The sequence below is a fragment of the Serinus canaria genome, chromosome 8, assembly GCF_022539315.1.
Source record: "Serinus canaria isolate serCan28SL12 chromosome 8, serCan2020, whole genome shotgun sequence".
Lineage (NCBI taxonomy): Eukaryota > Metazoa > Chordata > Aves > Passeriformes > Fringillidae > Serinus > Serinus canaria.
In genome coordinates this window covers 23,385,850-23,408,224 of record NC_066322.1, presented here as the reverse complement: position 1 = coordinate 23,408,224, position 22,375 = coordinate 23,385,850, and the positions used below count along the sequence as shown (strand labels likewise).

At 41.9% G+C, this 22,375-nt stretch overlaps 1 protein-coding gene across 2 annotated transcripts in view; it reads right to left on the bottom strand.

The window, feature by feature from the left end:
- Positions 1–22,375, bottom strand: part of RGL1 (ral guanine nucleotide dissociation stimulator like 1) — a 51,892-nt gene that overhangs the window by 26,405 nt on the left and 3,112 nt on the right. For both annotated transcript variants that reach the window (XM_050977540.1, XM_018912024.3), the window contains exon 3: positions 4,888–5,096. In XM_050977540.1, the coding sequence (XP_050833497.1) occupies positions 4,888–5,096 (209 nt within the window). The remainder of the gene's footprint in view (positions 1–4,887; positions 5,097–22,375) is intronic.

Here is a 22,375-nt window from a genome sequence, read left to right as displayed (position 1 = left end):
GCTCACTTTGTGCCCAAACACCTGATAATAGTGAGAAAAGCCCACAATGCTGTGAAAACACCACTGGGAAAGAGGGAACCATGGGCACAACTCCAGCAGTGCCAAAGGGAAATCTCTTACCTACAAGGCACAACCCTGTGCCTTGCAGGCAGGATCATCCACTTCATTTTCAGGGGGAGTGCCCATTGTTTCAGATATACAGCTCCATAATCATCCAGGAAGAATCCCATGGCTCCCTACAGGCAGGATTAATGAAGGTGAATGCCTACTCACTGTCCAGAATAAGACAAGCTGATTTTATCCATTTAAGTTTACACATCTCAATTAACTGAAGAGTTAAAACAAGTGCATCCTTATGTGCTTGTGCTACAACAACGTGGTAACATCAGACAGAGAGAACACAGTGAGCTGTATCCTGAAGGTTCATGTCAGAACTGTCACAAACTCATCCAAAAACATCACAATGGATGGAAGTGGTGGTAGTTTTATGTTCCCCTCAAGTATTGGTCTAAGACTTCCTATATAAGAATCACAGACCCGTTGTTAAAGGGAGAGGATTTCACTCTCCACTGCCATCTACTCTATAAAATGCCTAAAACATGTCTTAGCTAGTAGACAAAAGGCACTTTTCCCCTGCCAGGGAAATTTTTTAAAATAAAAATTAGATTTTTATATTCAGTTTTCAAAACTTGCAGTTAACTTTTTGAGGAAAACTTATTGAGTCCCAACGTCATTGTTCTACTATTGAGTGAAATATTAAATATGTCTTTGCAGAACATCAGGCACTAGTGTGTTTAAATCCCACTAGAGACACAAACTGAGTTTTACAGCAGAAATCCTTAAGTCAGCAATAAAGAGCAGGCAGTTTTCTGCGCAAAACTGGAGAAAGATACAACACTTCCTCATGTTGCCAGATGTAAATCTCTGCCTATCTCTCATCTCTCCATGAACGACAGGTCATTAAATACGGGTTAGGAGGAGTTAACAACACAAGTGATGTGAAGAACAGCCTTTCTGCAGCCTTCCAGCACTGTTCTCACCAGCTCCCGGACAAAGAGCCTTTCACTGCCCAGCCTTGTAGGAATGCTTTGCATACAAAAAGAGACACGAGAAACAAAAGGATCCTGTAGCTCACAGAACCTTTCAGCCTTGCTTGGCATTTGGGAAGTTACAAACGGCACTCAAAGGGACTGACTAAGCAAATGAGACCAGAATGTAATGGGTAATACTGAATGTTTAAATACTGGAAAACAGAGTGGAAAATGCATCCCTGCATCTCTGTTAGGAGAAAAGGAGGAAAATACTCTGAATAACTCAGAAATAATAAGGAAAGGTAGTCTGCAACAGCCCCAAACAAAACTCTAAATAAGCTTGTAAGCATTGAAACAAGCAATTTGGAAGGCCAGATCCTCAGGAAAAATAAGGTGGTTTGAATCCTGCACACATGGAGTCATGGAAATGAAATCACTTCTCTAGCTGAGTAGACAAGCCACCTGATATAAAGGAAAAAGAGATTAAATAATAGATGCTACAGGAACAACAGTGAGTCAAACACCACAAAGCTGCTGTCCCAAAATGTGTGGCTCTGCTACTGCAGGACCCACTCCTTTGACACTCCCCCTCTGCCTCCTGTCCTCTCCCATCTACCCTGCAGCAGACCCTCCTCCTGCAAAAGGAATGAATGGGAAACATAAATCTAACTTGTTCCTCACTGTCATTCCCCAGCTCCAGCTCTCCCACCAAACACAGTCTCAATCCCTCCTCTGCAAACTGCTCCAGACAGGGACTGGTTGCTACTTTCTCTGTGCCTGTGCCAAGCACAGCACAGCTCCACTTCTGAGGAACATGGTTATCAGGGCAAAGTACATTATGGAAGAGAGGAATTTGGCCTCCTTCTAACCTCATGTGGATAGCTAACCACTTCTGGCTTCCATCACACTTTGGAATACCTGCCTAGGAATACCAAAGGTACCACACTGTTTCCCCACATCCAGGGCCAGGAGGAGCTGCTCTCCTTCCCTCCAGGAACTTCCATGGAAGTCTTAACCATCAAAATGCCACCAAGATCTTTTTCTTTCAACTCTCCCTGCCGCCTTGTACCAAAGAACTAGAAAATATCAGAATGTACAGTGTTAAAAGCTTGGCAGGTTTCCAAAGCTGCCTGCTGCACTTGGATGCCAAACTCCCATGAATGCTAAAGGGATGTGGATGTTCAATTACTCCTAAATAGCTTTGGAAACACAAGTCATCCCACTCACTTCTCAACATACCAATCTATGCTCAAGATTTTGTCTGATAGATTGATTTGACAGACTTCTAATCTATCTTAAAAGAAAACCTTTATAGGCTGAATTTGGCTGAAAAAACTAACAGGGCTTCTGTCTCAAATTTAATCAAAAGCAAAAGGGTAATGTGAAGTCCTGGAGGAAAGAAAATTAAAAAATGCAACAACCGCATTTCTGAAACTGTTTCTAAAAATAAGTTTCTCTTCAGAACAGCATCAGCTTTTTTACTTGCTTTCCTGACTCAGGGAAGAGCTGGAAGAGCTCACCTGCTTTTGGACACCATAAATGCTTCCTGCCCCAAATTCAGTCAACAATGCACTGCTTGGACAGGATACTCTGCAGACAGCATCAAATGACCAGCAGGTTTCCCCACACTCTTAGGGTACAGGATGTGCACACTTCCCAGGATGTTTTCCCAAGAGTCCCAGGACTTTTTGTGTAAGCTGGGTTTGGGTAAGTCTAACACATTCACCAGACAATTCTGCACCCACAGCAAATCCAGCAGAAACTGAACACACTGGGCTTGAGGGTGATCCAAATACATTGTGGAGGAGGCTTTTCAGTGAGTATGTCCCTACAAAACAAATTATCCGGCAAATGGTGTGGATGCTGTTCCCTCCTCCTCTCTCCCAGGGAGCTGTTCACCTGTAAAAAGCTGGAAGGGCCTTTTTTGATCTGGTCACATCACTGTTTTCCCCGGACCAAACAACAAGAGCTCGGCACTTGCAGTTGTTCCCTTACTCCACAACCCTGCTCTATTCCCAGGAATAAGAGACAGGGCTCAAGCTCTTCAGATGAAACTAAAACTGACAACAAATGCCAAAACTGTGCTGCCTTTGGATTTTTTTTTTTTTAAGAGATTGCCTCTTTCATTATTACTTCACTGGCACACAAAACAAAACACAAATTATGCACTGACACCCACTTTAGTCTCTGATTATTAACAAGTATCACGAAAAACAAAGTTGCAAAAATGCAGGCTCTGGGCTACTTATTCTCAGCTAATCTAGAGATGAAAACCATGCTGGTTAAAATCAATTACCATCCATCTTTTTTTTCAATTTTTTTCCTTGTAACATCTGCTTTTCTTCACAAGTCCATATTCCTGAGCTACGTGTATATCATTCTAACTTTTATAGCTTAAATTTAATCTATATTTTCTCCCAAGCCATAAAATTCTAGACTATCCATGATACACAAAGAGCCAAGAGAAACACCCATGCATTCTTAAGCACTACGGTCCTAGGACTTGTGAGAAGGGAAGGAAGTGTAACCTCCTAGGATTTCCTCTGGATCCTCTCATGTATTAAAAAAGTCTGGGAATGATGCTGACAAGACCAGGCAGCCCATTCCTCTGAAGGGGAAACTGTAACTTGCTCAGAGAGGTACCCAAGCCAGCAAGATCAAAAACAGGCTCAGAAAAGAGAGTTCTTTTCTGTGGAGACAGTTCTCTTGGGCTTTCCTGCCCTCTCCAGACATTTCCACCTCTTTAAATCAGTGTGAGAGGAGGAAGTCAGGGCCAGCTTCCTTAGAGCCTCAATGCTTTTATATTCTTGTATGTATCCACTGTCATTTTTTATCATTTCTCACATTCTGAACCAGAATTGGTATGGACTGAGAGATAAAGCACAGAAAGTTACTTGGTTAACTGTAACCGAGTCTGCACTCCAGGATGGCTGCTCTTTTCTCAGCTGACTGCTTACCTGATTGTCAGGTTATTATTATTATCTTTTCTAACTGAGCCACACAGCTTTCCTACAAAGCAGCCAGGACTATCAACTCCAGATAGAAAAGAAAAGCACAGATAATTTATCAATGCCTTGTTCCTTATCTACCTAGTGGGAAATAGCACAAAATTAAACCCTAGGAGTTCTTATGCTCCTTCTCTGTTCTAATTACTTAATGCCAGAGCAACCATTTCTGTGAATCACAGATTTTGAAAGTGCAACAAATATGACACTCCCAAAATAAGAGCACCCTTGACCCAGCCATGCCTCAGTTAGAATTTAGGGTGAGAAACTAATGCTGTGTGTCCCAAGCATTTATGCAGACACAACTGCCATGATTTAACAGTCTGACCATAAAAGCTATTCTTATAATATTTAGCAGTTCTTGAGCTGTCTGCAGAAATTTATGGCTGCATATTCCTGAGATGTAATAGAACAGGAGAGTGAATTCTTTCTTGTGTTTACAATCCCTGCTCCGAATCAGCAGCCCCCAAAAAGGAGAGATAGGTCTAAAAATACTGGTATCCAACAAAATTTTGGAATCTATTTTAGGTATGACTTTGCAGCCCATGCATTCTGTTGGGTTTTTGGAGGAAACTTGAATTAATTTTGCTGTGTTGGTCCAGCTGGGTTCTTTAGCAGCCAGACATGGCACACTTTCCTTACCTATGCTTTGATGAATGTTGAGATGTGAGCAGCAATGCATTTACAAACTGGACCTTTACACTGAAATTCTGGACTCTGAAGTATTGTTGACAACAGGTTATTAAATCCATGCCCACAAAAAGCAAGGGAAGAAGTTCCTGACAGCTTTCCCCTGTTCTGTAAAGCATGGGTCCATTTCCACTGGAAATTTCCACAGCAGTGGCTCTTACCTGTCCAGAAGAAGCTCCAGCACTGCCCTGGGAGAAGCAAAGGCCCTGTACGTTGCAAGGAAGATGCTGATGTAGGAAAAATCCGCATCTCCAAAAGCTGTGAGAAGGTTCTCCACCAGTTTCTCCAAAGTTCCAGCTTTTATAGCCCTGATCTTGGATGTTTCATACTGTCTAACAGTGTGTTCTGGGGGTAACTGGTCTCCTTCACCCTACAAAAGGAAACAAAAAGCACAAAAATCAGGCAGGATCCCTGACACAGATTAAATCCTATCTTTGCACAGGAATTGGCCATCACCAGTTACTAAATGATTTTGTTGATTTTTGGTGCTCTCCAAGCACCAAATGCTGTATCAAATAATGGAGCTTTTAAGTAAAGTTATTTTAAAACATTTCTCTGACATGCTCAAAAATACATTTTACAGTGTGACCACTATCAAGTTAAGTCATGAGTCCACCATATATTATTATCTAAAAGTCAATCCATTATCCCACAAAGAGTCATATTACTGAAGGGAATAAAAGTGATCATTCAGTGTTTCATTTAACTTCTGAATAAACATGAAAACTGACCATAACTTAAGCACTGGCACTTGTGAGTCCCCTGCTGAAAATACCAACTTTGGGGTGTCACACAGGACCCAAGGTCAGAACATATTTGGTGCAAAAACATTTCAAGATACTTTTGCAAGGAGGGTGTCAAACTTGTCATGCGAACAAGGCACCCTAACATTCCAATTTTCTTTTAGAGATTCCACTTGGCACAATATTTGTCCATAAATCTAGGGTTTGGGATTGTGTGTGGGTTTGTTTTTTAAGCAGCATTTGTTTTAAATGCTTACAGCCTGCTTGGATTCTGAAAGAACATTTTTTTAAATTACGTGATTATTTAGAGGGCAGTTCAGAAAAGTATTTTCGTGGCTGTACTTTGTAAAGTATGTGGGATAAAAAATGGGATTATAAATAAAAAATGTCCAATATTTACTCAAACACCTTGATAGTGAGGGCACAAAGACAGCATGTTAATGACAGTCACTACCAACCCTGTCTCAGGGTACTGACAAAACACAAAGGAAAAAAATAATCTATTAATAAGATAATTTCAAGAGATACCCCACCCACTTCCTATTTACATCACTACCCTCCACTGCTTTGGAATTGTTTCTAATAGACATCCTTTTCAGTTTTAAACAATATAGATGTCTTTAACATCATTCTAAAGATTATTATTTACAAAGCTCTGCTATCTCATTTCCCAGCTTCACGAGATCCAACAAACCCTTGCTGCCAATATTAAAATACAACACCAATGCCTGTATTTAAAAACAAAAAAACCAAAACAGGCTAGACAGTGAAATATTTTGCTACATTTTGTTCCATGGATCTTTAAAAGGTGTATAACTTGCAATGTGTCTGACTTAAAGATGCATCTGGAAATATGTGAATTATAAAAATGAACTAAAAGTGTATCTGGAATTATGTATGACACCGTCATTACAGAAAAATTATTAACAGAGTATGTTGTCACCACTATGTAACTCTCTTACATTCAAATTTTCCTTAAGCAAAACTTGGTTGCATAAAAAAAATTGCAATTTTCTGGCTAACTCTTCATCTTACAATTGTGATACACTTTTGAAAATAACTAATTACACAATACAACCACTTTCTGACAGGGAAGAAAGTCTGCACCACTCTATTTAATTCTTAATTTTTGATCCAGCATGCTGTCCCACTCACAGTGTAATGGTTTACAGGCATATTTACTCAGGGCACATAAAACCCTCTCATCCTCCCATGTTAGTATACTCAAAACAAGGGCAAAATCTGCTTCCAAGAGAGATACACGCACAAAATTTTCCATTAATTGCAACACTGCAACTTCCCCAATACATCATGTTGGGAGAATGCTAAAAAGAAACAAAACCCAAAAAAAACCCCACCAAAGCTTAACAAAACCAACCCAGCTTCTGAAAAATCTAGAACTTTGTCAGCAAAACATCAGACTGTTAGAAATCATTGTGAGAGTTCTGGGATTGCTTGTATTTGTATTATTTCAGTCATTCTGCCTGTAAGTTTAAAAGGAAAAGGGACTTGGCAGACAAGCTCAATAACAAGCTTTGAGAACAAGACCTTGTGGGCTGAGTTTCATACTAACAGGAAACTGCTCAGTCTGGATTTAATCAAGAGGGCATCTCTTCCCTGACACAACCAGGCTACCCAAAGGCAAAGGAGTTTTCATGTTTGCTTTAGAGCTCTCTGCTCAGAGGAACCCTCTACTCACTGCCATGAAAAAATGCTCCTAAAGCTCTCTGCAATTTCTGGCAGGGGTGCATGGTGACCAAAGTTAGTGGTACCAACAAATGATACCAGTTTTGCACTGTTTTGTGCACCCAAAGAACAAAAAAAGCTCCCCAGCTCCTCTCTGTCTCCTTCAGCACCGTGTCCAGTGGTTAACACAGACCTCAACACTTCAGGGCTTCGGTAACATTTTCTTGGTCCTCTAAAACAAACAGATATGACATTTTATAATCTGATTTATGTCTTTTAAAATCTCATTTGAATCTCATCTTCATTTTTCAGGCAACAGATTGTAACCTTGATAATCTTCAAGTGTAAGTGATGAGCAATTAGCTTCCTACAAGACAGACAGCACCTTTTAAAAGCGAATGTAGAAAGACTAAATGGAGGTATATACTTGCAAATCCTTCTTTTCTGAGGTTGTGTGTGTACTGATGGAGTATAATTCCAACAGCTTGACTAACCTTTGGCAATGCTGTACCTTCAGAGGGGCCCACTGTCTTTCACATGATCATCTTACAGCTCTACAGCACTAAACATTACCTACATACACAGCTCTTGCTGAAACAGGAGAGCTCTGTGCACACCAAAACACTTCCAGGCTGAAAAGCTTCCTCCAAACATTACCTGTTATGCTCCAGTGGGAATATAAACTAACTATAAACACCACCAGTGCCTAAACAAATGCTACAGCCTAACAAGAGGGATTAGAGACTCAAGACAAAAAAGAAAATTTAAACTCTGATCAGTACAGAACCAGGCTGCTACCCAAACAGACACACAGAACTGCAGTCATTGTCTTAGAAATATCACTGGAAAGAATTGCTTTCACCCAAAAAACCCCACTGCTCTGCACAGGTTTTTTCCAATGCAAATATTATCTGTTGAGATTCTGAAGTGAGAATCATGGAATGAAGTCAATCTAATTGTTTTTCATTACGCAGACTGGAAAAAATACTAAATCAACTGGGATGAACAATAAGAAAGAGAGGTAGCAAGTATTCTTCAGGCTCAGCCATTTGAAACATTACCACTCCACCAGAGATTTGTTTTATCAGAAATTCTGCAGTTTTTTTCAGAAGCATCTAACTAGCACTTGAAATGCATTTTTACCAATTTTGACAGATTCTTAAATGCTTTTCACTTTCCTTGAAACTTACAGCCTTCCCAGATGGAGAGTTTTCCACTCTGTTTTTATTAACTTAATGGACAGACACCCTAAGCTGGAATAAAAGTGCCTGAAGTGCAGTAACTTGTACATCAAGTCAAAAAAAAGCACTCTAATCAAGATTCCCACTCTTTGTCTAAATATGAGTCTGTTTTAACCTCCTCAAAGTAGAAATTAGATGCTCTTTGTGATTTTAACTTTTTTTTTTTTCACATTGCTTCCTTACACACAGGTTCTCCAACACATATCTTTAATGTCTACACTTATCCTTGGGGGAAATAAAAAAAAAAAAGAGGGAAAAAAAATCAAATCATGGAATTTGAAAAGCTGAATTATGGTACTGAAAAAGCTCCAGAAATATAAGCATCAGTCCAAAAGAAGAAAAATCTTTTATTTAGCGTGCAGACACACATCACTAAAGAAAACAGCAAGACAGATGGAACAGAAGTCGTTTAGCTGTCTTAGTCAAGCATTTTGGTAGAGAACAACTGCAAGGACATTAACAACTTTGGTGACAAAGCCTTTCCTTCCAACAAGAGACCTCGATGGAGTTTTTAACCGAGTGGAGGAAGCGGGATCGCGCCGCGGCTGCCGGACGGACGGACAGACAGACCGACCCACAGCAGCTGACATTCATCTGCACCGACTCCCAGCTCCACCGCATGACCGCCGAACAAAAAAACCCTCTGAGAAGTGGCGATTTTGCCCAAACAATGCCACCCAGCAATGCCTGGGCTAATCTTATCGAACAGAGTCACAAGTGTTGCGAGAGGTTCGGGCCAGGCCGTTCCCAGCCCGGCCGCCGCCCGCCCTCAGCGCTGAGGGCCCGGCCCGGCCACAGCCCCGCGGGTCCCAGAGCGGCCCGGCTCCGGGCACAGAAAACAGCCTGCAGGGGGAAAATTGAGAATTTGGAGCAGAATTTTCAGTCTAGGAAAGCTCTGTGCCCAGCTGCTGGCACAGAAAATAGTCTGCAGGGGGAAAATTTTAAATTTGGAGCAGAATTTCCAGCCTAGGAAAGCTCTGTGCCCAGCTGCTGGCACAGAAAATAGTCTGCAGGGGGAAAATTTTAAATTTGGAGCAGAATTTCCAGCCTAGGAAAGCTCTGCGTCTAGCTGCCAGCACAGAAAACAGTCTGCAGGGGGAAAATTTCAAATTTGGAGCAGAATTTCCAGCCTAGAAAACCTCTGTGTCCAGCTGCCAGCACAGAAAATAGTCTGCAGGGGGAAACTGTGCATTTGGAGCAGAATTTCCAGCCTAGAAAACCTCTGTGCCCACCTGCCAGCACAGAAAACAGTCTGCAGGGGGAAAATTGCGAATTTGGAGCAGAATTTCCAGCCTAGAAAACCTCTGTGCCCAGCTGCTGGCACAGAAAATAGTCTGCAGGGGGAAAATTGCAAATTTGGACCAGAATTTCCAGCCTAGGAAAGCTCTGTGCCTAGCTACCATCAGGAAGAACAGACTACATGGGGCAAAACTGCAAATTTGGAGCAGAATTTCCAGCCTAGAAAACCTCTGTGTCCAGCTGCCAGCACAGAAAATAGTCTGCAGGGGGAAACTGTGGATTTGGAGCAGAATTTCCAGCCTAGGAAAGTGTGGCTGGAAGTGCAGGGCTTGGGTGGCCAGCAGCGGATGTCCTGCAGACAAAGGCAGATGCTTTTATCCTACAGTGCACTTGGAAATGAAATGAAATAAAATTATGCCAAAACTCTCCACAGAACTCTCTCCACTTGAATAACTCTCATTTCCTCGTTTTGGATACTGTTAAAAAAACAAACAAACAACAACAAAACCAAACCAAACAAACAAACACAAACCAAACAAAAGAAAAAAGAAACATCAAAACACCCACGCAAAACCAGAATTCTGCATGCTGACTGCACCAAACTCAGAAGCCAAGATAAGTTTATGAACTCTTTCCTAAACTCCAAAAAGGAGGGGTATTCCTGGATTCCCAGTGCTCCGCCCTTTTCCTTTCCTTTCTTGCCACATAAATACCCGTTCTTGGCAGTGACCCAGAGCTTCCAGGACCAATTAATTCCATGATCATGACACAAAAGGCATTCTTGTTTTCTCCTCCGAGCTAACAGCCTGGCTGGTATCTGTCTGAAGCACTGGCAAACAGTCACAAAAGCTGCGGGGCAGATTTAGAGGGGAAAAAGGGAAAAGGAAAAAAGCCTCTTACAGAAATGCTGCTGCTCAGTTAGAACCTTTCACTCGGACACCTTGCAGCTACTTAAAGACACTCTGGGGGAAATAAGAAACAAGAAATAAACTCCGTGGTGCTGAGCTGTGCATTCTCACACCTTCTGAAGCAATGCAAGTTTTGACTCATTTGGATATCAGTGAATTTTTTGGGACCAGCTCTACATGAATCAAAGCAAAAGTAAAGAAGTCTTATTCGCAAATCACCTCTCCCTGCACGCATCTAAAGGAGTTTTAGCAAGTGCATTACTAAATTGAATCTTCAAAGAGGTCTAGGTTAAAATGGCTTTGTGCAGGTCTCATAAGTGTTGGAGCTTATCCAGCCCTGGGAACATAGAAATTCTGAATTTACCCGCTCAGAAGCACCTGTGCAGCAAGGAACATAGCCATATTACTCACTGAGAACCAACTGGTCCAGGAGGTTCACTGTGCAGCATACAAAGTTTTTAAATAAAGAAAAAATCACCTGGACAGCTCCAGATCTCCATCTCTATCTTGTACGATTTAGGCATTTACCTTCTCACCACTTCCTACCTACAAAAAGCTCCCTCTTCCTGCCTCTCACCTCTCTTGCTAGAAAGACTTTTACCAAAACCAATCCAAGGCCCCTCACCCTCTTTTCTCATCTGACTTGGTGTCATCATGGAGCTAACCGAACCTGAATCTTTTTGTTTGTCATGTTTCACAGATCTGCAGTTCACCACAACCCTGTTCCCTCTTAGGCATGCCAGGGATTTATTATTTTCATAACTGGTATTATGAAATATTCCTTGTGGTGGTTTTGACTGGACACTGAAGCTTAGCAAGTTCCTAATTTGAAACTGAAAAGCAAGGAAAAGAAACCAGTAAGTCAGGTAAGACTCTTAGTCATGTGCATCTTACATTGTTGGAGGTATATCTGTCATCAAATGACATTTACTACAAACACTCTTGTAGTCCAGTAAATAAATGTGTCCCACACTAAGTATCTTCCCAAAGCCCTTCTGTATTAGAAGACAATTATTTGTAAAACTCAGTATCTTCCTCTCTTCAGTGCCCAGACACACCAAAATGTCCAATCTCCAAACCAAGCAGTAAATAAATATTCAAAACAATAAACAGCTAAGTGAACAGAGCACCAGGATGAAGGCAAGGAAATTAGTGCCCATTTTGGCAGTACAATCAGCTCATTTTCTAAAATATTTTGACTTCTGGAGCCAAATGAAGTGTTACACAGTGTCTCCCTGAGAGAAGAGCTCTACAGAGTCACCGGGGACTTGCGTAAAGCAAGCAGTGATTAATTGTGAAAAGTACTAACAGCTTTTCCAGGTATGGATTACAGAAGGTCCTTAAGGAGGTAAAAGCAGCTGGGGCAGCTCCCCTTTGCCCCAGAAACAGCAATTACTGCTTCTGTTCACAGCCTTTATCTTAACTCCTCTTCCTCTTTCCCCACACTCTCACAGCTTCCAGTCCGCCCTGGAAATCCGGAGGTGCCAAAGCACCCAGGAAGCTTTACTGGGAACCATAAGGGAGAAGAGGTGTTGAGCAAAGAAAACTAATATAAATGGTGGCAGACAGCTCAGACTTTTCATTTGAGTCTGAAACAGCTTCTTGTGATTCTGATTACAGATTACAGGGACAGGTACAGTGCACTTGCCATCTGACAAATACTGACAGGTTCAGTCTCATAGCACAGCAAATTCCATATTTATATACAATATTTCTAAGCTGCCTTGATGTTTAAAATGACAACTCTATGCCTACCTAAGAAATGCCAGAGAAAAGCTATTATTTAAATGTTTATGCAACAGTGGTCAGAAAGGCCTTTGCCATGTTTCTTTCATGAAAAATGCTGAAATATGCTGTCATTTTTTAATAAATACCAAACATAGCAAAAAGAGGCGGTGATTGATATTACCACTAACTCAGTCAGACAGATTTCATATGGTATCATGATTTTTGACTACCAACAGAATACTTGTCCTGTAACAAGTCACACTATTTTTTATCTGCTTCCAGAAATGTAATTTAAATTAATTGTGGAGCTCATCATCACTTTCTGCTTAGAGTGCAGAAACAAAGAAGGCCCTGTATGAGGCAGCAAGCAACAGTGCTAAATTCAAAATGGATTTAAGGATGCCACAAGTAATAATTCTGTTGCATAATAGTAGCACAAATGCATATTACATAACCCAAAATGCTTTTATTCATCCTAATTGTATTGTTGGCTTTCCTTTCACACTGTAAAGCTTGCTCAAGCAGTACACAGAAATTAAATTTATACCGAGTCAGGAAATCAGTGTAAACTGCCACTGTATCCAGTGTAAACAACAAGGCAGGAGTGATAAATTACTAATAGTATGAATAGGTGGAAATTAAACCTGTAGGTGAGGAGGGGAGATGACATGCCTTCTGACAGAGGAGAAAATACCTAGCAGAAGACTGATTCATATTTTTAAATAAACTGAACAATGTATTTTTGTGGAACAACAAGTACCCAAGAAATTATGTTACATGTCTCATAATAACTAATTATTATTATTATTAATGTGAGCAATCCCTAATGCCAATTTTTCAAAGCTTTTAAGAAGAAATGGCTTAGAAGTCAGTAACCACTGTTATGACCATAGCATGGAAACATACCTAAACTACGTTATAAACTTCATTTCCATGGCTGTGCTTTTTACTACCCTTTGTTTTGAAACTAAGAGGCCTCTTCAGGGTGGGGTCTGAGTAGAAAAGCAGTAATAGGAAGCTAATGTTTCCTAAAATTAAGTGTTACCAGCTTGAATATTTATTTACATGCTGAAAGAGTCCAAAAATATTAACTCAATCATTAGTCCAGCAAAACTGCATTTTTCCTATATTATCTAGATATCACAAGGGATGAAGCATGGTATCTCCTTGTTTTCCTCTCCTGCACACACACTCCCCTACAGAGCCAGGGAGTGACTGTGTTTGGCCACACGTGTGTCTGCAAGTCATGGCTACATCCTTGTCCCAGCTGTACAGGTACTTTATGAGAAATTCTGCATTTCACAGGACCAACAGAGACTGTGACAACTGAACTACCACACACCTACACAAATGAGTGCATCCTCCTAACTGCAGCACCAGTGGGGAACCCTCCTCTTCTGCCCCAGCACAAGCAGTGTGAGCTGGCCCTGAACCCTCTGCAGATATTTGTGTTTTGGTTTAAGAATGCTGTGTTGCACTTGGACTGAGATCCTTAGGCAATGGACATAAATCAAAACACATAATTATGTGGAAGTATTGAGTCAGAATGCAAAGTAAGCATAGCTTGCAAGTAAGGGGGGGAAAGAAAAAAATGCCATATAATTCAGAAGTTGTCCACATTGGTTTGATTTTTCTTCTTTTTTGAGGGGGTTGTTGTTTAACTACCCACCAGGAGTTAATAGCATACCTCTGCTCTTCTCTGTCCTGTTCTCCCTGACCACCTGATGTTTTCCTGAACAAAGTGCCTGTTTTTGCAGGAAGAATGCAAGCCTCATGCTTTAAGTAAGTGTGCAAGAGTTCATTCACATTTTCTCTGCTCCAGAGAGCCAGGAGCCTGGAGCACAGCCAGAATCAATCCAAAGCACTCCATGGAAGGAATGCAAAGGCCTAAGATCTGCCTTCCAAGTGAAACACGTTGTTGTTACTCATGGGGCATTTCCAACAGCAGCACAATGGGCTGCCATCTCCAAACCAAAGACACCAGCCCTGCCCTAAAGGGTTTCTACTCTAAGAAACACAAAATGCATCAGAAGTACAGCCAGAGATTACTACAAACCAAGCAAACAAAAGCAGAGGAATATCTTCATAATAATTTTCTTGCTGGAAATAATTTGCATGGAATATTAAATGCACCTCAGGAGCATTTAGTTAATTAATTTATTTTGTACTGAAGACAACAGCTAATCCAGATGAGTGCACTGACTTGTTTGCATCCCAACACCAACACATCTCTGAAATGTTGTGAACCTCATCTGACAAGTTCTATCCACAGCAATCCTCTAAACAACTGAAGGACATTGTGCACTCAATTCGAGTCAAAACAAAAACTCCATTTACTCAACACATGCAAGCTTGTGTGGGGCATAAGCTACATTTAGAAAGGAATAAAACCCTTGGTAGCTCTAACATGATGGTCTATTTCTGCTTTAGGATTTATAGATACTAACAGAGAGCCACTGGGATCTGGCAGTCTAATGAGATCTACCACAAGCCTCCAGTTTGAAGCCCAAGGGCTATCTCAAAGCATTCAGTCATTCCATATTGTTCAGTCCTTCTGAGATCTTTCAATGGAAAATGCCACTTAGTAATAAAAACATGCTGTTTTACATGCACAGAGAGGAGCCCATGCACTCCCCAGAAAGGAAAAAACAGCTACTGAATGGAAGAAAGGTTGAGTCTCTGTAGGGAGAAAGGCAGTACAAAGCAGGTGAGGGGGTGGGAGGGGAAAAGAAAATAATCCTTTAAACTGCTTTCAAACCAAAAAAGGTGGGAAGAATATAAGATAAAAAACAGATTAAATACACTACAATAACAGGATTACTCCACAAAAGCATTTGAAATGCCTACACCTCCTTAGTGCCATTGCGGCCCAGGGGCAGAACTGGTGGCTGCTGTCATAGCCATGTGCAGAACAGCCATGGAGGTGGCACAGGAAAAAGTCAGAACTCCATCAGTCTGCAACCCAGAAGAGCAAAAGGTTAGTGAATGCCACCATGCAAAGCGGCACAAAGCTTCACACCTGAGGTGGAGCTGCCAAAATCTCATTTTGATTGCCAAAGCTGCTGAAGGCAAGCTACATTCTAATGTGCAACAGATGGTTTATGCAACTAAATGGAGATAAATGTGAGAGGCCAGAAAAAAAGTCTACTGAAAGTCCTACTCTCAGAGGTCCCACACTGGCATACAGACCTGAGAAAAGACCTGAAGGTTTGCAGTAGGTAGAACATTACATATTTCAGCACAATGCTTGGAAGTGACAACAAAAAGCAAACAAAAAAATGTCTAAGGAGCCCACATGTAGAGCACCCTGCTTTGCTCAAGCTGCCTCATTTTTAAAGCAGCTATTCTGAAGCTGAAAAGGAGAAAGCAAAGGGAAACCCACACAATTCCTACTTTTGCAGAGTCTAAAACTGCACAGATGCAAACTTTTGCTTTACACACATAAAAAAGAACAAGATCTGAGCACCCAGAGTTCTTAAGCAGGAGGAGGTGGCAGGGCTGCTGGAAAACCAGCCCACACCAAAGCCTTGTACCACGTGGCAATATGGCCCTGACACCTCCTGGACATTAAAGTCCTCATGATTCTTTTGATAAGTACCTCTGTTCAATCTTCTTCTCCCTCATTAAACATTTGATGCAAACAAACTGAAACCAGAACTTTATGAACAGCCACACACAATAATTCTAATTTTAAACTAAACTAGCTGTTTTCCCTACTCTAACCAGATGCTATAGAGGAAGGTGAAGAAATAACACACACCATTCTGAATAACAAGTCTAAAGGAAAAGGCTCTTCTCAGCTGCAGGACATGTTTGTTTCATCCCTAAAACACAAAAATTAATGTATTGTGTTTTGAATTTCATGAATTTGTTTTCATTATTTATATAAATGTTCAATCCTTTCTGAATCCTCTTGGACTTGGCTGGACTCAATTACTCTGCCAGCAGCAAGACCCTTCAGGTTAATTACAGTAATGCAAAATCACTAATTTATTTCCCCCCTTACTTTCACAACCACCCTGGAGATAACATGTCCCTTCTCCACTCACTGTTTTGAAGGCTTTTCCTATATCCTCCTATTCATTCCCAGAATGCAGCCTCAGTCCTGTGAGGATTTATTGTAAAACTTGCACATCAACCCCCGTTGCACCAAGACACAAATATAACAGTCCTCACCTTTTTAGAGTCTCCAACCCTCTCCACCTGTGAATCCCCTTTCTAGGTTCTCCTACCTTTGAGATGAGGAGCAAGCACCAGGAACCAGTGAGGAGTTACTGTCATCTCCCTAACTGTATTTTCTGAGCTTCACTTCACTCCCCCCTTCCCTGCTGTAACTTAATATTTGAGCTTCCTTTCACAACTGCTGTTGCATGGGGGGCAAATGCTTCCACAGAACTCTGGACTCTCAGAAGTCCAGGTCTTCTCCCCAGGTGGTTTTAATTAATTCACTTCTGGTCCTAAATTGATTCCAGGTGCTGCTGTGCCTTGCTAAGCAGCTGCTCCTCGCTGCATGTGTCACATGTGAAGAAGATATTCATGTGATTAACAGTGTGAAGCCACTAAATAAATATTACCATGCAGCTCTGACAGCTAATCCATCTCCCCTGACTAATGGTTGAAACCCTCCAGCAGCCTCAAAACCCCAGCCTTTTTGAAGTCACGTTGTCCCAGAAACACTTTTTCCCCCATCTCTTTTCCACCTCCCCAATGAAAGGGGAATCTCCCAAACCCAGGTCACAGCACTGAGGCTGAATTTTAATCCCTAATCAATCCTACTTTTGTGCTGTTTTACATTACAACATCCAACGTAGTCAGTCTAGAGAAAATCTTCAGCCATGCTTTGAAACTTATTTGGGTGAAAGGTGCTGTAAGAATGCAAGACCATTATCTCTTCACTTGGATATGTTTCTTCTTTCCTTGCAGTCCCTAAGTTGTCGCCTGTTGGTGGCATGGTGCTAAACTGAAGTACAGTAGCCAGACATTAGCATGAGTTCAGTTTGGTCCAAGGTAAAATGATTTCCATAAATAGTAAATGGATTTCTACATCCAAAACACAGAATTCCTCACTATGGCTTTAATACTTTATTTAATTTTGAAAAAAAAGAAAAAAATTAAAAGAAACACACATCTTCATAATCAATAAAATTCTTATTTCATTAGGTGTAAAAACTTAACATGGACTATAGTTGAGCCCTACGTGCTAGTGTACCACCCAGGAAGAATTACAAGTCACTTTAGAAGAGCTTGTATGGCCACTAAACATAGTGCCTTTTGGGGTGAATCAAGGGCAAAAGTACTTTTGGGAGACTGCAGGAGCAAACTGACACACCTTCCCAGAGACAACTGCTGATGAGCTGCTCAACCCTTCAGGAATGAGGTTCCAATTCCCTTTAGGAATCGTCTTTCACAGTCTCTGATACTATCTTAATGTGGTATTAACACTAAGACATCACACACCTTTTGCCCCTGCTTTACAAGACACTACACAGTGACTACACAAAGGCAAGGAAGAGCAGGATGCACACCTAGCATTTATTTACCCTGTTACACAAAATAACCCTGCTTTCTCCAAGGGGCTAAGCCATGATGTGGTGGCTAAGCTACCACTTTGTGCTGGCTTCTTCACACGGGTGCACCTTCTTACAGTGCTGGCTAAAGGAAATTATATATTTAAAAAAACAGCAGTAGTAAAAGATGCAAGTTCAAAGCATGCATTTACACACATATTTTTAATTAGCTTTACCAAGGTTAAATTTAAATCCAAGTGTGACTAACGTACATGAAATGTTTCAGCCTGTTCCTTAAATGAAGGCATCAAAACCCCAGCAGTGAAACTAATGGTTTCTCCAGGGCTGTTCTCTGTACAACATCTCAGTCCAGTTCATGTGCTGCAGCTCACAAGCTTTCCGATGACACATAGCCACATTCCTTGCCAACTCTTCCTTAACCCAACAAGTGACCTACATCTAGCATTCAGAGAGAAAGTGCAAGTTCCTTTGCAGAGCAAGCAAAATTTGGGGCTTATTCCTTTCACCTAGAGCTTAAAACAGCAAGCAAGATAACACTCAGTGATGTCAGCAGCAAGGCAGTTAAGGCACTGGAATTTAGGGAGAACCTGTAGCATCCAAGTAGCACAGTTTAAAAAAAACAGTCATCCTGGCTGTCAGAGGAATTCCCAGGGGAAAGCAATTACAGCACAGGATGTCATTCTAATCCTGCATGTCACAGGTAAATGCCAAGGGCAAGTTTTGTCCATGAGCAGGCTGGCTGGGAGATATCCAAAATGCAGATACACACAACCAGTGCAGGAACAGAACAGTCTCCAAGCAGCTTTACTCAAGAGACTCCCTTAACCCTTTTTATTCCACTTCATGTAGGAATCCTTAGCAAGAGGTTCCCCTGCACAGCCCCAGGAAGTCAGGCTGGCCCTGTCTGTCCCTCGTTCCTCATGGCTGTGCCAGGGTATCCCAGCCCTAACTCAGCCTTCGTAGCACCACAGGATTAAAGCACTGCCACCCTGTCAGGCTTTGGCAGATTCGAGTGGGAGGTTTTACACTCAGCTGAGAGCATAACACTGTGCTACAAAGCCAGTCACCCTTCTAATTATGTATTTTGGATTTGGAACTGGCAAAGTAATGGAGAATAATCTTTCAAGCTTCCTTTTTAGAACTCTTAATAGGCTCAGTTTTCATTTTTGAGTGTCTGCTGCACACACAACCAGCTGATGACTGTACCCAAGACTGCTACTGAGGATATCCCTGCAACCTAAACCAGGAAGCCAGGAGAAAATTATTCCATGAGAAGTCATGAATAAGGAGTATGAATGGTACCATCGTACTATTATGCCCACAACTGAAGGAAGGACAGGAGGAAAGAGCTTACTCCAAACCAAAACACAAGCTGAGCAAGATGCCAAAGCTTTCTTCTGCATAACTGAGTACCTGTCTGGAGGTAAAATCATTCTGTTCCTTCAGAATATACTACTTTGTGGGTCTCCAGCACCCAACAGCCATCTTCCCCCAAGCAAACCCAATGTGAGCACACCCCAGCATTCTTCCTTCTCCAAGACAGCTCCTCAGAGACTCTGGAGTGGATGGCAGCACAGCTCAGTTTCATAGGAAGCCTGTCCTCTCCTTGGGAGCTGCTTTTCTGCTTCTGCCAAATATACGGCCAGAACTACACCCAGCCCTTGGTCTGGGCAGTCAGGACAGGCTGAGGGAACCTGATTTAGCAGAGGGAGGCTGCTTTAGCCAAAAGTGACCAACACATGCTCTAAATCAAGAGACAAAACAGCAAGCTGCAGCAAGGACAATGATCAGCCAAGCCCTTGCCTGCTGCTTCCACAGCAAACTGCACTCGACCAGAACATCTGGGATCTAAGGGTAAGATGAAAAAGAAATCACAGAGCTGGCTCAGAAGGGCAAGTGGGAGGGCAGGAGCAGCTCAGAGAAAATGTGAGGTTTTACTTCTTCCTAAATGTTGATGATTCCAGGCACCACTTAAATCTCAACCCATAGTTAGGAGGTCTGTGCTGGAAAGACAGAAATCCAGACTAAAGCTTCTTTCCTGACATATTGAGCAAGTCAAGAGAGATGGTTGTGTCCCAGGTCCCAACTGGGATACAGATTAGTTAGCCACAAGTTTTTGCAATGTTTTTCTGTCTGAACTCTCCAGCACAAACTTCCTGCCAATATATGTGACTGTGGATGTGTTTAGAAGCCAAACTTGTGGTCACATGCAGTTTTCAGTGCAAGGCAATCACTCGCACTAAACAAAAAAAGTAAAAATAAATAAAATTTTTAAGAATTAAAAATTTCTTTTTAAAACACCACAAAATTCCCAGTAAAGGTAATTATTAAATAATACTAGTGCTAAGATTACACACAAATATTAAGTGATAGATTTGCTACTTTTCAGCTTTTTCCTCTCTCAGCATTTTAAGGTACTGAAAAGCACCCTTCTAACAGCAGTTCATTGACAATTTTGGAAGAACATGTTCTGCTATACACCCAGCATTACAATATTAAAGACACTTTAAGACAAGCTATGTTTTGCCTCCATCTCTGCCTGAACAAACTCCAGAGCCAAAAGTTCAGCTGTAGCCAAAAAGATAAAGCAAAAAGTAAAAACCAAGTTTCTAAAATCTCCTCTAGATGTGTAATCCATGCCTAATGAAGCCAGGCAGCCTGTCCCTAAGTGAGCAGACTCTTTATCTGTTATCTGGATATTTAAGACCCAAAGGAAGAGGAGTCCTTGTCATCCATCAGTAAAGCAAGAAACTTGATGGCGAGGATGGACTCTGAAAGCTCAGCAGTCATTTCAGGAGTGGGGAATCAGCACTGAGGCTCGGGGAACTCCAGTTCCTGGCTGCATTTCCTGTGACCCGCCCCACTAAATACTCACACACTGTAGGTCTCTTCCTCACTCCTTCCCAGATGAAGGACTCTGACAGGAAAGCCATTTGCAGGTAATCAGGAGCCCCTCGTCTCTAAGCGGCTCGTTCCTCACCATCCCCTCCTCTCCCAGGGCTGGACAGCGGTGGCCCATCCCTCCCTAGCTCCTGCAAGGGGCAGATAAAGCACTCCAGCTGCTTCACGGGGGGCTCAACAATAGCCACTTCACAGCATTTCAAAACCTCGTGGGCTTTTGTTTTAGTCATCTTGTCCACCCGCCCACACCGCACCCATGCCTCTATTCTTCCTGCACCAGTCTCCCCCCATCTCCCCACGAACTTCTCCACCCGCTGCTCTTTCCCTTCTCTCCAGCTGTTCACTGCTTCCCGCAGGTCACCGGCTGGAGTTCACCTCCCCTGGCACTGTTCACCTCCCCTGGCACTGTCAGCACATTGCTCCTGGCCACAGAAATTCAGGTATTTAGCGGCTGATCTACTCTTACATCCGGAGTTGGGCTGTCCTTTCCTCCCTCTGGCTACAGTATGACTCAGCTCGTCTCTGTCATTGCACGGGTACCTGGCTGTCGGTTCAAGACCAAAGGCCCCCCAACATTTCTCTCTTATGCTTTGGTGCCTTTTCTTCACGGACAACAGCACCATCCTCTTTGACATCCAGCCTCCCTATGGGCGGCATTCACATCCTCAAAGGGAAGCTGAATCCCATTTTTCAGCTTCTTTCTGAAAATAAAGCTTCACAACACAATATTCTCTTTCTAACCACATCATTCAAATTCCTTGCTGTGCTCCCAAACCTTCCCTTCCAGTTACCAATATGCCTTTTTCTCTAGCCTGACATGTCTTTCAAACTGATGACTGTCCACCCCAAATCCTCCTCTTCCCCTCTTCTGTGTGTGCCATCCGTATGTAAAAATCTCTTCTTCTCCATCCTTTTCTCTCACAAAGATGTCAGGCCACGTACCTCAGCTTCCATGGCTTTTGCAGCTTGTTCCTCTCTCTCTAGGATCTTGGAGACACCAAACCCACTTTGTTTTCAAAAAAAAAAAAAAACCACATTCATGCTGGCTCTGGTTGAATTCATTGAGTTTGGGAGGGATTCTCTCTCAGGATTTGTAGAAAAGTACATTTGAGTTTTGAAGCTTTGATACCAATCATCAGCTAAGATGTATGTACAGACAATCCTCTTTTAATATCACATCTGCACATTCTTTTAAGTCAAAACAGTGCTTTTGTGCAGCATCTCTCACAATACTGAGCTCCCACTAGAGCTTTTAATATTCCCCAATACTCTAGTGCTTTAAGTCTTAAGCTTCACTAAATATTTAGTGACTAAGTATGTGGTGACAAACCAGTGGCTATTATTGGCATCCTTTGATGTCTAATATTAAATTTAAAGCTAAAAAATTCAGTGATTATCCAAAAGCTTTACACTACTGAAAGTTTCAGAACTGCTGATGCCTGCTTAAGTCACAGCCTGTTTCTCTTTCTCTTTTGTTAGTTGTAGAAGTTTGAAACACAAGAAAGGCATTTCTGTATTTCAGTAGGCAAGTGTTTATGGTGCTGTAGTTGGAATCTTATGATTGGCCTTTAAACAATCCATTCTCTCATTACAGGGCCAACCATTCAGTGACCCTAAATGGGTTCTTAGGATGGAGACTCTTAAGGAAGGTTTATTAGACTTGACCTGCCACAAG